Genomic DNA, 14,296 nt, shown 5'->3' with positions numbered 1-14,296 from the left:
ACTTCAGAATAATGCATATTTTGAAACATCTATTGTAAGCGATATCCAGGTGAATGGCATAAGTTCACTAGATAAGAAATTCAACAATCGTTTATTAAGGGATATTATCTACAGGAAATCTATTCCTTCTTGCTATATTTTGTTGGGCTTCATCGTTTGATGTAAACTGGCGCCGTGCTTGGCTCACCGCACACACATTTATGGTGACCAATAAAGTAAAGGTGATCTCCTTTATGATGATCCATAGATTCTACCTGTGTAATAGCTTGATTTCTAAATATATACCTGATGTTACCAGTGAATGCAGTTTCTGTGAACAATAAACTGAATATATTGAACACTTTTTCAGTAATTGTTTACATAGTGAGGTGTTCTGGACTGATGTAAAACTATATCTTGGCAACAAAATGCATACAACCATTGAAATATCTAAGTTTGACATATTATTTTACTAGACTGATTCCACAATTGAATGTCAGTATGTCCTAAATCTCTATTTTATTTTGAATATTTTTCATACAAATTCAACATTTATAAAGAAAAATCGGATTTGGAATAATATTTAGAATCATTCAAACGTATGCCAAACAAAATGTCAATGTATTCGGTACATGTTTGTATTTGATTTGATGTAATGTGGATTTGTATTATTATTTATTTGTGTAATCCCCCTGGCTGTTCTGTTTTTTTGTATGTTACTGTTTAATCATTTAAAAAAAATTAAACTTCATATTTATGAATAAAACAAAAATAAATAAATAACCTAAAACTTCACTATTCCACCACTTTGGCCCCATCTGATCCTATACCAGGCCGGCTGCCTGGGAGGATGGGACACTATCGTTCAACACACCTTGTAAATCGTCTGCAGTAAAATCACGTAAAGTTCTTCTCTGCAGCTGTCACAAAATATATTTTCTGTGATTTAGATCCCATTTCAATGAACGCTAAGAAGCCAAGCTAACTGAAGCGCACGTTATTCCTATCACTCTCTATGGATTCTCTATTGACTTCGGCCTACTCATAGGGAACCTATTAGGATCCCTCGCCCTGGATCTTCCTCTACTACTCTCTTCACTAGCTTAGCATACGACACCTTCTGTACTACACCAACTCTGGCAACCTCAACCTGCCATTCTCTCATTGGACACTTCTGATCTCCAGCAACATGACTACCCCTACAGTTAATACACACAGCGATTCTGTTTACACTGAAGAAGAGGGTCTTTTTTGGTTGGCGTCATAGCTCAAAGGGGGTGGTTAAACAAAAAAGGTGTACGCACTGTTCTTTGAAATACGGTACTGCTTAGTACATCTCACATCAAATCTCCTATGATCAGTATATTTCAAGCTGAGAGCAGACTTGTTTAGAATGAACAGCATGTTAGCAAGAATAGAATAGAAAATAATAGAACGACTTTATCCCATCTACATCACCTCAGTAAGGTAAATATTCAACTGTCCTTGTTCTAGCCTAGGTTTACTTTCTCTCTAAAAACAGGTATTTACACAGTTAACAAAGGGTTGAGGGGTATGTGATTAATTAACCTCTTGCCCCAAGACACTTCACACGATAATTATATTATGTCAACTAAAAAATGGTTCCCAGATATGCCCTGTGGACATCTCAAGCCACAATGCTACAATTTCTTCCCATTGTGGACACTCCTATGTCTGATAAGGTTACTCAGGAAGGCGAAGCTCTTGTAACACAGTTTGCACTTGAAGGGCCTCTCCTTGGTGTGAACGGTCTGGTGCCTCTTCACATAGTTTGCCTCAGTGAAACGCTTCCCACATGTGGGGCATGCGTGCGGCTTGTCTGCATCCGACCTAACACTTGGCCTCCCACGTTGTGAGCCAATAACACCAGAGGTAGAAGCAGGAGCCACCACCGTCAGGTGGTTAGTCTTTGAGCTCCCTCCTTGACCTCTAGCCATTGTTTGGGTGTTGTTGGGATTGTGTTCTATGTTATAGGCTAGGTACCTCTTGGGGTGAACGCCCATCCTGACCGTGTCTGTATTGGTGGGGTAAACCTGAGGTAACTGAGGAAGGCTAGACCCAGGTCCAGACCTTCTATGAACCCAGTCACCAGGCATTAGTTGAGACCCTGAAGGAGAAGACAGACTTGCTGATAGACTACCACCAGATGGATCTACCACTACTCTCTCTGAAGGCTGAAGCCCAGGGTGACCTGCTCTGTTCATAATGGATACTGTGGTGTTTGTATCATAGGAACAGGAGGGTCTATCTCTATCAGCCCCAGGCCCTGCTCCATCCCTGCACTGAGAATGTGAAGAGAAGGGTCTGGGCTGCAGACTGGATCCCTGACTGGAGCCTCCGTCTCTCTGATGACGACCAGGACTGAGGTGGTTCAGTCCATCTGTCCACTGGTTGTGTTCTATGTGGTGGTGGAGTCTTTGTCCCTCGTGTTTCGGTCCTAGTTCCGAATCGGGAAGAAAGCGTGATGGCTCCTGATCCAGGGTTCTGATCCAGGGCCAGGGTTTGTGACCAGCTGCCTCAGAGGTCCAGTCTCTCCCACCAGCAACACCGGATATCAGCAGATCATCATGGACTGCAGACTGTAAACACATATTGAACAGAAGAACATATAAAGGATTCTAGAAGAAACTCTTCGCTATACAAACAGAAACATGATATTATTAAATGTTAACCACAGTCAAGCCCATTTCTAACACTGTGATTCAAGTACCCAACAATATGGAGCCATTGGAGTTTATTATAAAAAATGTCCATATGTGTTCATGCAAGAATTAAGTATAATGTTTTGGTTTGACTGAGATGAGAGAAACTCAGTCCCTGCAATGATACAAAAATAACCAAGTCAGTCAGCACAGAGTTGATTTTGTATTTCATTTCAACAAAATAGTCATACACTCACATAACTTTGAAGTACAGTACTTTTAATGCGCAAAGTGATGTGACAAGTAGAATAACTTTTCTCACTATGGTAACACTTGACTTTTTTGTAAATCTGGTACCCCCGCTTTAAAAAAATGAATTTTAGAATACTTTTGAAAAGGTTCAACATTGCGCACACAGCTACAGTACTTCATGTCAAGTAAACATGAATTAAGGCACTATCCTTACCTCACTATAAAATCTAAAGGGACCTAGTTGTCACTTTTCATCAGTGAAGCATTTTTACAGACACCATTTCAACCATCACCATATAATCGATCTGCCTCATCATACTCATTCTTTCCTCAGTTCACCTCATCTAGTTCCCCACTACATCCAAAACCAACAGAATTAATTACAAAGACTCAAGTAGCTCCTCTCTGAGAACCTCTTCCTGCAGTGCGTACAAGCGAATGGCCTCTCTCCCGTCTGCATCTTTAGGCTCATCTTCAGCTGGTACTGGTGGGAGAACCTCTTCTCACACTGGGGGCAGCTGTAGGGTTTCTCACCTGTGTGGACCCTCTGGTGCCTTTTCAGCTTGGACGAGTGAGAGTAACTTGCCTGGCACAGGTGGCAACCAAACAGATTCTCCCCCATGTACATCTTCTGGTGGATCTCCACTTGTTGGGGGAAACTGAAGGCTTTCCCACACAACGAACATAGGAAGTGCTTCTCTTTGCCACCGGATCTACTGATAGCGTTACTACTACTGTAATTTGTTAATGGGCTTGTGTAGCCATTTAGTGTTGAGGCACTGGCATTGTCTGATGTCTGGTTTAACATAAGGAGAGTGTGAGGAGGACGAAGGTCAGGGTCCATGTTCCAGTTGATAGATCCTATATAAAGGCAGGCTGAAGGCAGCACCTGTTAGGGTAGTGGTCACCAACCGGTCGATCGACAAATATTTCTGTAAAAAAAAAAAAAAAGATAAAGCCTTGCGTTCCTATTTATTTTTATTTGTCTCGCACTGTTGGCAGGTGTAACTGATTCAGCTGTGTTCCCATTGTACCTTCAGACACATGAAATAGTTCAAACTGCCTTCCTGGCAGGCCCGTAGAGCAAATCAAGTCCACTATAGGCCTACCTCCGGCCAATCGGACAGCTCAGATTATGGTGTCTGCAGTAATGTATAAAGCTTAAATGAAAGCTACAGCAAAGTTGATGCTGTGAGACTTTAAAACGTTTAAAATCATGACTAGAGAGAGACTGTCAACGAATAGCAAAGAGCTGCTGTTTTTATGAGTGAGCTCATGTTTAAGTTCTTACTCAGCACTGTCAACACTTTGTATTCAACACGTTTATAAGCAATACAATGCACATTCTTCCTACTTCCACTGGCACTACAACCAGCACTGTAGTTGTAATGAATGAGTAGGAAAGTGTATTGATAGGCTTGCTTTGTTGGTATTATTAGCGGCTTGTTTTTTTTATATATTGAAGAATATTTCACTTTCTCTGTTCATCGGAGTAACAACATGTGCATGAGGCAGAAATAATGGGGTGCGACTCCAGACCTTTTTGGTCAGTGACAGCAGCGGAAAGAGAGAGTGGAGGGCCTATCTGCCGCTCTCTCCCTCAGCTGAGACTGACCATCAGATGCAGGCACCCTCAGCACAGTAAAATAAAATGAATTATTTAAATATACGCTCACTCAGCTATGCCTCACAAGTAATACAACAACTGATCATATATCTCATTTTTTGAAATATAAGTTTTACAAATTGTCCAAACAACAATGCATTGGCATGGAAAGTCAAGCAAAGCCAACAGGGCCTATAGCCTACTGCACAAAACTCATTGCTACAGTACTATTTTTAATAGGTCCATGTTGTATAAGCTTGCATTTTGACTCAGAAAGTGATCTTTACTCAGAAAAGGTTAGTGACCACTGTGTTAGGGGGTTAACCTGAGGCGCCATCAGTCTCTCTGAGTCACAACTATAGGAGCAGCGCTAGCAGCGGCTGTTCTCTCCCGCAACATATAGACACCTCCCTGTCCCGGATTGAATCTACGCCTTGCCCTGGTCTCAGCCAGTCTGTTGTCATGGAGACCAAGTTCGGATGTTGTTTTGTGATCAACTGTCTGTTTCTGGTTAACCTGTCTAGGGTATGTGGGACGCTAGCGTCCCCACCTGGCCAACATCCAGTGAGATTGCAGAGCACCAAATTTAAATACAGAAATACTCATTATAAAATTTCAGAAAAGATAAAACTATTTTACATAGGTTTAAAGATTAACTTCTTGTGAGTCCAACCACAGTGTCAGATTTAAAAAAATGCTTTACGGAGAAAGCATACCTTACAATTATTTGAGAACATAGCCCAGCTGACAAATCATTACAAACAGTAACCAGCCAAGTAGAAGAGTTACACAAGTCAGAAATAGAGATAAAATGAATCACTTACCTTTGATGATCTTCATATGGTTGCACTCAGAAGACATTAATTTATTCAATAAATGTTCCTTTTGTTTGATAAAGTCTCTCTTTATATCCGAAAACCTCAGTTTTGTTCGCACATTTTTTTCAGTAATCCACAGGCTCAAACGCAGTCACAACAGGCAGACAAAAAAATCCTAATTGTATCCGTAAAGTTCATAGAAACATGTCAAACGATGTTTATATTCAATCCTCAGGTTGTTTTTAGCCTAAATAATTGATAATATTTCAACCGGACAATAACGTTGTCAATATAAAAGGTAAACAAGAAAGGCACTCTCTCGGTTGCTCGCTCGCATGAAAAAGCTCTGTGATACGGCAGGGTCCACTCATTCAGACTGCTCTTACTCCCTCATTTTTCAGAATACAAGCCTGAAACAATTTCTAAAGACTGTTGACATCTAGTGGAAGGCATAGGAACTGCATTTTGAGTCATAAGTCAATGGATACTGTAATGACATTGAATAGAAAACTACAACAACAATAAAAATCCTACTTCCTGAATGGATTTTTCTCAGGTTTTCGCCTGCCAAATCAGTACTGTTATACTCACAGACATTATTTTAACAGGTTTGGAAACTTTAGTTTTTTCTATCCAGATCTACTAATTATATGCATATTCTATCTTCTGGGCCTGAGTAGAAGGCAATTTAATTTGGGCACGCTTTTCATCCAAAATTCCAAATGAGGCCCCCTACCCTAGAGAAGTTAACAGTGTTGTTCCCCAGCCCAGAATTGAGGACGCTGTTCCATCCACTGACCTCCACTATGTCACCTCTGGTCCTGGCCTGCTTAGTGATGTTGTCCCCTGGGCCTTTGGCTGCACCGGTCTGGGAATCCAAGACGGCCGCCCAATCTCTGTTAGCCTCCAGCCAACCACCTGTAGGAAGAGGTTAGAAAATAGACAAAAAACATGGCAGAGAACTCTACATATGGAGTTTTTTGTCAATTACCTTGTCAAGTTCATACATAATGTGTATCTAAACATAAGTTTCATTTAATGAATGAATGAAGAAAATTAAGACAAAAAAAATTGTCAGGGACATCAATTTTCTCATTGAATATCTATTACTGTATGTAGGCTATATGTATTTCTCCCTTACCTTGCTCCCCCATCTTTACTCCACTCAGCAGATCAATGCTCTCTGGTCTGTCTTCTATTGTCTCCTCTTTGACCAGCAGCAGATTAGGCTTCCCATCTTCCATGTCTACTGACTGTAAGAGAAACAGAGTGAGAGGATGTTGGATCAAGAAATCTGATATGAGCACCCTGCTATGGAGCATCTTCTGATTTGGCAATGAGGGATTGCTATGAGTAAGACATTGTCCCACACTTAAGACAAAATGTATCAAGACCTGGGCCCGTATCCACAAAGTTTCACATCGAGGACCACCTGTCTACATATTCTTATTCATTAAGAGTATGTAGACAAAATTGATCCTAGATCGCACTCCTACTCTGAGACACTGTGGATATGAGCCCTGACCTAATACCATGCAGACAATAGTTTACAGTGGGCTCACCTCAGTGATACTGTGTGTGGTCCTGTGTTGCTCAGCAGGATCCTCTGTGGGTTCAGGAGGTGGTGTAGTCTGGTTGTCCTCCATGACCATGGTCCCCTCAGGGTTCCCCAGACCCTCCTCCTCCTGGAAAAGACAGGTGATACAGATTACAGACATACACTCCCTCCCCTCAGGTACACAAACACACAGATAATAACACACTTTCAACATGGAGTGTTTACCCATCCCCACTACGTTTGAGTCCTATACTGTAGTCACAGAATGACTTCATTGTTGTTAAACCCATCATGGTGGACATAAAATATGTTGTGGGTAAACAGGCTTCCCATCCATAAGTTAGCTATGATGTCATCATCAGACTAAACTATTTTGACATTTACATTAGGTGTTTGTTAGAGTGTGGATATGTGTAGGTATATATATATTTTTTAAAGTATATATTGGTTATAAAGCGCGTTCTTAATTAAAGTCTTAGAATTAAAAGTTCAATTTATTGAACATAAACAAGTGTCAAATATACCATATGAATACCACACATATAAATCTGCATGAACTTCATTTTTTATTAAAAGTGTCTTGGGAAAAAATGTATTAGTGGATGGAAGTAATGAAACATAATTTGTGAACATCATATATCCTACACAGTACAAACACAATATGAAATAGACTTTTTAGGCTTATATATCACACAATGTCTGGATGCAATATTCTACTCAGGAATATTCAACACTGAAATTGATTACTCTCGTTATTCCAAATGCATCTGTAGATCTTTTCTGTTGACAACAATGAAAATGAATATTTGTCTTTACTGCAGGGTTTGAAGTACACATCAGAAGCTATGGAGTGAACTGTTTTTTCTGCTGGTGTATCCTGATGTAGCTCCTTTCGGAGAACCTCTTCCTGGAGTGCGTACAGGGAAATGGCCTTTCTCACGTGTGGACCTTCAGGTGCCTTTTCAGGTCACCTGCCTGGGCGAAGCGCATGGGACACTGGGTACAGCTGTAGGGTTTCTCCCCTGTGTGGACCCTCTGGTGCCTTTTCAGGTCACCAGCCTGGGCGAAGCACATGTGACACTGGGTACAGCTGAAGGGTTTCACCCCTGTGTGGACCCTCTCGTGCCTCTTCAGGTTGCCCGCATGGGCAAAGCGCATGTGACACTGGTTACAGGTGAAGGGTTTCACCCCCGTGTGGACCCTCTGATGGATCTCCACCTTCTGGGAGCAGTTGAAGCCTTTGTTACAGAACATGCAGAGGAACCGCTTCTCTTTACCACCCGTTATTGCTACCCCTTCCCGCGCCTTGGCCTTTTGGTCGTTTGAGTTCGATACCTGATCGAAAAGAACATGGCCTTGTGAATTGGAAGGTGCCATCGACATGGTCACTCGGTGTAAAGGGGAGTGGGTCGCAACATTTAGATTTGTCTCTAAGCTTTCACTGTAGTCTAAGAAGTCACTGGTGTTGCCCTGCAAGTGTCCTTCTCCTAAGTGAGTCTTGTCTGCATTCCATGTCAGAGGAGGGTCGCTCTCCACTTTCACAGTGACCTCATCTACAACCAGACCCTCCCCTTTCTTATCTAGGGACCCTTCAGAGTATACACTATTGATGTACTGGTTCCAGTCCCCTCTCATTGGATTAGTCTGTGTATCTAAGCCCACAGGCATGTCACCAGATATCATCTGTGTCTCTGTAGCGTATGAACAGGACGGATCATTGTGAGTCTGTAACACGCCAGAGTCCTTACGGGACAGAACCGTCCTCGGGCTACCGTAAAGTAAATACTCTGTGCAGGGAGCAGGAGGACAGCCCAGTCGCCCCAGCCCCAATAAAGTCTTCGTGTCTGACTTGAGGACGGCGTTCGGCGTTCCACTGACCTCCGTGATGCTTCGTCGGGTCCTGGGCCGCACTGGGGCAGTGGTGGGGACCTCTATGGCTACAGGGGGCTCTCTAGCCGCACGAGTCTGGAAGTCTCTGCTGTGCCGTGGGTCCTCCTCTCCTTCAGACCTCTCCAGCTTGACCCCAGGACCTGCAGCCTCTGCATCTGCAGACTGACACAAAAAGAGAGGAGGTTATTACTGGTACATGAGTTGGATAACAAGATAGTAGGGAAGATAATGCCTCTATGGCAGATAAATTAGGATGTACATTTAAGCAAGTGAATAATTAAGTTAAGAATAAATTATTATTTACAATGACAGCCTACCCCGGCCAAACCTGGACCAATTATGCACCGCCCTATGGGACTCCCAATCACATGTCAGATGTGATACAGCCTGGATTAGAACTAAGGACTGTAGTGATGCCTCTTGCACTGAGGTGCAGTGCCTTAGACAGCTGCGCCACTCGGGTGCGCTAAACAGGCCACATTCGAGTTACAAATAACACATTTTTTCTGCAACACTATAACACTAACCTCTATCACAATAACATGCTGGGTTGAGGTTCCACTCCCCTCATCAACAGTGATTGGTTGGTCATCTCTCCATGTATTGTGTCCCGCTGGCTTCACAAAGCTCCTGTGGCCTCCAGTGAGATGTCCTTCACCTGAGAGAGTTATTGGGGGGAAAGAGGTGGTTAGATTAGCTACTGTGAACGTTCAACGGTATATTGTACATTATTGACACGGTCTAGAAATGGCAAGGAGGTTAGGTAATTCATCTCATAAGTTTGTGACATAGTAGGTAGGTAGCCTAGCGTTTAGAGCGTCGGGACAGAAACCAGATGGTCACTGGTTCAAACACCCGAAGCAACAGGGTTAAAAAATAAATAATCTGTTGATATACCCTTGAGCAAGGCACTACTATGGCAGACCCTGTAAAACAACACATTCCACTGCACCTATCTAGTGTGTGACAAAACATTTTTTACCATCTATGTATTATGATCCATGTATTACATTGTTTTCACTGAGTAAATCATAGTAAATGCTGTAAATTAATAATCAGGTTAGAATATATTGTTTCTCTGGCAAATAATCTGGGGAGTTATTGCATACTATCCAAAAAACGGACCAAGACCCAATTCTGGGTAACACCGATGACACATGTGCAGCTGGGAACCGGGCGACAACGCCTGCCTTATGCAAAATGTACCTCTTGCCATTCCTCTGTATTTGTCGAGGATTTTTACACTACTGGGTCGAATGGCGAGGACGCGCTCCCGTGACACCTTCAGCTCCAGTAGCTGTAGTCTCCTCCGCAATGCCCTGTTTTCTTTCTGGCTTTGAGTTATTTCCAAACGAAACACTGCATAGTCGTCGTCTACGAGTTTACAGATCTCTGACACGGCTGCATTCGCTAGCACCTCCATAATGGAGGCTATTTGAGTGTGAAAAACCATACAGTTAGCCATTGTGAGCTAACGTTAGCAGCTAGCGTTACCAAGAGAACACTTATCAACCAAGTCCTATCGCCAACGTGAATTTAAGACTACATGTCGTAAGTATGTGATGCTATGCAGTTAAAGTATTCATATTTTGAATTCCAGGGTGTTAATAAACATCTAAATAACAACAAAAACGCAAACGTGGAAATTGTTCTTGTGTTCACTTCCGTTTACAGTCTTCTTTGTGTGGTTTTCCGGCAGAATAGACCCTTAGTTGCGTATTACTGCCTTTTACAGGTCGTAGTGTGAATTTCACATTTTGTTCACAGAAATGGATAAGTAGATTGGGGGAATTGAATTGCACCACCATCTTACCCTACATACACGCCACTATACCCATCAAACCTACTCCCCCACATACACGCCACTGTCCCCAACAGACCTACCACCCCTTCCCACTACTTTGGCCCTAAAAAGTCCTACACCAGACTGTCGGCTTGGGAGGATGGAGCCCATTCTCTCAAAACTCCCTGTAGTTCTTCTGCACTAAAATCTCAAACACCCAAAAACGTATCTTCTACTACTACCACCAAATCAATCTTCTGGAATATATGTGCGGTGCAATTAATGACCATAGCAAAAACCACCAAGAAGCCAACCTTAAAGCACAAACTGTTTGGATCACTCTGTACTGGGCTACTTCTCACATTGATCCTCTCAGGCTCCTTCACCCTTTTCCCACCATCATCTACTTTCCTCACTGCCTCGGCATGACATTTTCTTCACTACTTGAACCCCGGCAACCTCAAACTCTCTCTCGCGCACCAGACACTTCTGATCCCTAGCAATATGGGCACCCCCACAATTGACACAGCTTTTTCCACTGAAACACACCCTTTTGTCCCATGCCCTCCTGCACACTTCTCACATCTTGGAATATTCTTCCTACACATTACCATAAGTTTGACAACTAAAACATAGTAGGGGGTTCAAAACAAAAGCTCTCAACGGATAAGTTACATATTCTAACATGACTTTATCGGGTAAACACTGGGGAGGGGAAAAGGTAAAGATGAGCTCACTTCAGTCTCGCTCCCTCCACCGAGCCTGCATCACACCAAACGGAGGGCCTCATTTACACTGAAGAGAAAGGATGTTATTGGTTGATGTCCAAGCTCAAAAGGTGTGGTTAAATTAAAAAGCTATGCGCGCTGTTCTTTGAAATATGATACTGCCAGTGGTGGAAAAAGTACCCAATTGTCATACTTGAGTAAAAGTAAAAAATAACTAAATAGAAAAGTCGACAATAACTAAATCCCACAGTTGACAGTGTATGTCAAAGCAAAAACCAAGCCATGAGGTCGAAGGAATTGCAGGCCTTTATGGTAGATGGTTTATGGCCACTCTCTCTCTCCCACCAGAGGGGAAGGGAGGAAGTGGGTCCGGTTCTAGGACTTTAACGACCGGTCGTAAACTTCCTCTCTCGTGCACTGCAGTATGGAGAAGTCAAAATTGTTTGTGTGTAGAGAGAGACTCTGCCCCAAAACTTTAACATCAAAAGGTTGGATATTAAAACAATATTTCTACACAAAGAATGTGGGAAATGTTCAGGAGGGACTTAAAGAACAATCATGTCAGATAATTTATTGTTTGGTGATATCATTAAAGATGTTATAACGGAAACATTGTAACTTTAAGAGATATCACAATGGATATGTCAGAGTTACATCAAAATGTTGTAAATATCTTATATGATTAAATATGAAACTATTTGTGAGAAGATGAAATGTGATTTTAGCCTTCTAAATGAGAATTGTTTGTCATGTAAAGTTTCATGTAAACTAGGATTCGTGCAGATTTGAAGTCAACAACGTTCAGAATGAGACTGATATGAGGTAATAATAAGTATGGATGACTAATATGATAACGATATTCTGATATTCTTCAGTTAATTCGGGAAACGGTAACTCATTAAACAAACTTTTCCATGGTGCCCCAAGATTGCTAATGAGTTAATTGTTACATGATTCATTTAATCCCGTAATAACTAAACAGTTAATTGATTTGATTTTGAAACAGTCCTCCCATTAATGATAGTCACGTCACGACACCTTGTAATAGAAGGTACAGTACGAAAATAAGGAGATGACAATTGGGCTACAGGAGATGAGAATTGCAGGTAACATATGAGGTTAATTTGATTGTATTCATTTGAGCAATGATGCTTGCAAAACGGTTGTAGTTGTTCCCATAGTATATAGACCAGGGGTATTCAACTCTTACCCTACGAGGTCCGGAGCCTGCTGGTTTTCTGTTCTACCTGATAATTAATTGCATCCACCTGGTGTCCCAGGTCTAAATCAGTCCCTGATTAAAGGGGAACAAGGTAAAAAAAAGCAGTGGAACTGGCTTCGAGGTCCAGAGTTGAGTTAGAGCAACCATGTACTGTCTATGTAGGCCTAAAACTGATTCTGGATAAGCTAAATACTGGGCTCACAGCTAACCTTTTAGGTCAATAATATGCTGTTTTAATACAAATGTTGTTGGCTTTATAATCGTGAGAGAATTATGCTTTGAACTGCGGAGTAGAGCACCAGTTAAAGGAGTCATAGCCGGGGTCTCCATGGAGGTAGATACTGAATAATTAAAGAGAATCCAAGATGTGGTTGGTGCCCGTCCCCTGAACCACATGGTGAACGGGGAAAAGGAAGATACTCAGTTGGTTCCATTGTTTTTTGATAAAGAGCACATTCCTATGCATGTAAAGTTAGGTTACGAAAAGTATGCAGATAGAGTATTTGTCCATAAGCCACTACAAAGCAAAAACTGTAAAAGATTTGGCCATGTCAAAAATGTTTGCAGACGGAAGGAGTATATTGAAGGTCGGAGTGAAGAAAGTCAGTGTTGCAATTGTGGTGGGGATCATTATCCAGAGTTCTTGGAGTGCCCTGTAAGGGTGAAGGAGGTCAAGGTGGTTTTTCGTAGTTAGTATGAATTTGTTAATCTAAAACATATTTCGTTTTTTTGGGCATACTACATTAGATGGCGGCAATACACTTTGATTGTAGTCTGCTCATAAACCTCAAAGAAGAAGAAAAATCGTGAGAGAAATTGAACTAGCTAGTAGCTAATGGTAGCTAGCTATACTGAACAAAAATATGACCACAACATGCAACAATTTCAAAGATTTTTCTGAGTTACAGTTCCTATAAGGAAATCAGTGAATTTAAATAAATAAATTAGGCCTTAATCTATGGATTTCACATGACTGGGCAGGGGCGCAGCCATGGGTGGGCCTGGGAGGACATAGGCCCACCCACGTGGAAGCAAGGGTCACCCACTGTGGAGCCAGGCCCAGCCAATCAGGATGAGTTTTTCCCCACAAAAGGGCTATATTACAGACAGAAGTACTCCTTAGCACCCCGCCCTCCGACGATCCTGTAGGTAAAGAAGCCGGATGTGGAGGTCCTGGGCTGGCGTGGTTACACATAGTCTGCGGTTGTAAGACCGATTGGACGTAATGCCAAAATCGCTAAAACAATGTAGAGAAAATAACATTAAATTCTCTGGAAAAAGCTCTGGTGGACATTCCTGCAGTCAGCATGGCAATTGCACGCTTCCTCAACTTGAGAAGTCAAAACTGCACATTTTAGAGTGGCCTTTTATTGTCCCCAGCTCAAGGTGCACCAGTATAATGATCATGCTGTTTAATCAGCTTCTTGATATGCCACACCTGTCAGGTGGATGGATTATCTTGACAAAGGATAACATGGCCACTTACAGCGATATAAACATATTTGTGCACAAACTTTGAGAGAAATAAGCTTTTGGTGCATATACAGTGGGGAGAACAAGTATTTGATACACTGTCGATTTTGCAGGTTTTCCTACTTACAAAGCATGTAGAGGTCTGTAATTTTTATCATAGGTACACTTCAACTGTGAGAGACGGAATCTAAAACAAAAATCCAGAAAACCACATTGTATGATTTTTAAGTAATTAATTAGCATTTTATTGCATGACATAAGTATTTGATACATCAGAAAAGCAGAACTTAATATTTGGTACAGAAACCCTTTTTTGCAATTACA

At 41.8% G+C, this 14,296-nt stretch overlaps 1 protein-coding gene across 1 annotated transcript; it reads right to left on the bottom strand.

The window, feature by feature from the left end:
• Positions 1-473: 473 nt before the first annotated feature.
• On the bottom strand, positions 474-10,452 carry LOC139418961 (uncharacterized). Its single transcript, XM_071168756.1, has 7 exons — positions 9,973-10,452; positions 9,294-9,424; positions 8,755-8,928; positions 6,881-7,003; positions 6,460-6,571; positions 6,118-6,236; positions 474-2,579 (listed from the first exon to the last, which is right to left on the bottom strand). Exons 1-7 carry the CDS (start codon positions 10,229-10,231, stop codon positions 1,641-1,643), a joined length of 1,857 nt encoding a protein of 618 aa, XP_071024857.1. The 5' UTR covers positions 10,232-10,452; the 3' UTR covers positions 474-1,640.
• Positions 10,453-14,296: the final 3,844 nt, after the last annotated feature.

The sequence above is a fragment of the Oncorhynchus clarkii genome, chromosome 10, assembly GCF_045791955.1.
Source record: "Oncorhynchus clarkii lewisi isolate Uvic-CL-2024 chromosome 10, UVic_Ocla_1.0, whole genome shotgun sequence".
In the NCBI taxonomy this organism is placed as follows: domain Eukaryota; kingdom Metazoa; phylum Chordata; class Actinopteri; order Salmoniformes; family Salmonidae; genus Oncorhynchus; species Oncorhynchus clarkii.
This window is presented reverse-complemented; position numbering and strand designations above follow the sequence as displayed.

Coding starts and splice junctions, on each gene's coding strand:
- LOC139418961 (XM_071168756.1), bottom strand. CDS start 10,231: ATGGCTAACTGTATGGTTTTTCACACTCAAATAGCCTCCATTATGGAG. Junction 9,425..9,972: donor ATACAGAGGAATGGCAAGAG/GTACATTTTGCA, acceptor TAACTCTCTCAG/GTGAAGGACATCTCACTGGA. Junction 8,929..9,293: donor AGCATGTTATTGTGATAGAG/GTTAGTGTTATA, acceptor TTTTTGTGTCAG/TCTGCAGATGCAGAGGCTGC.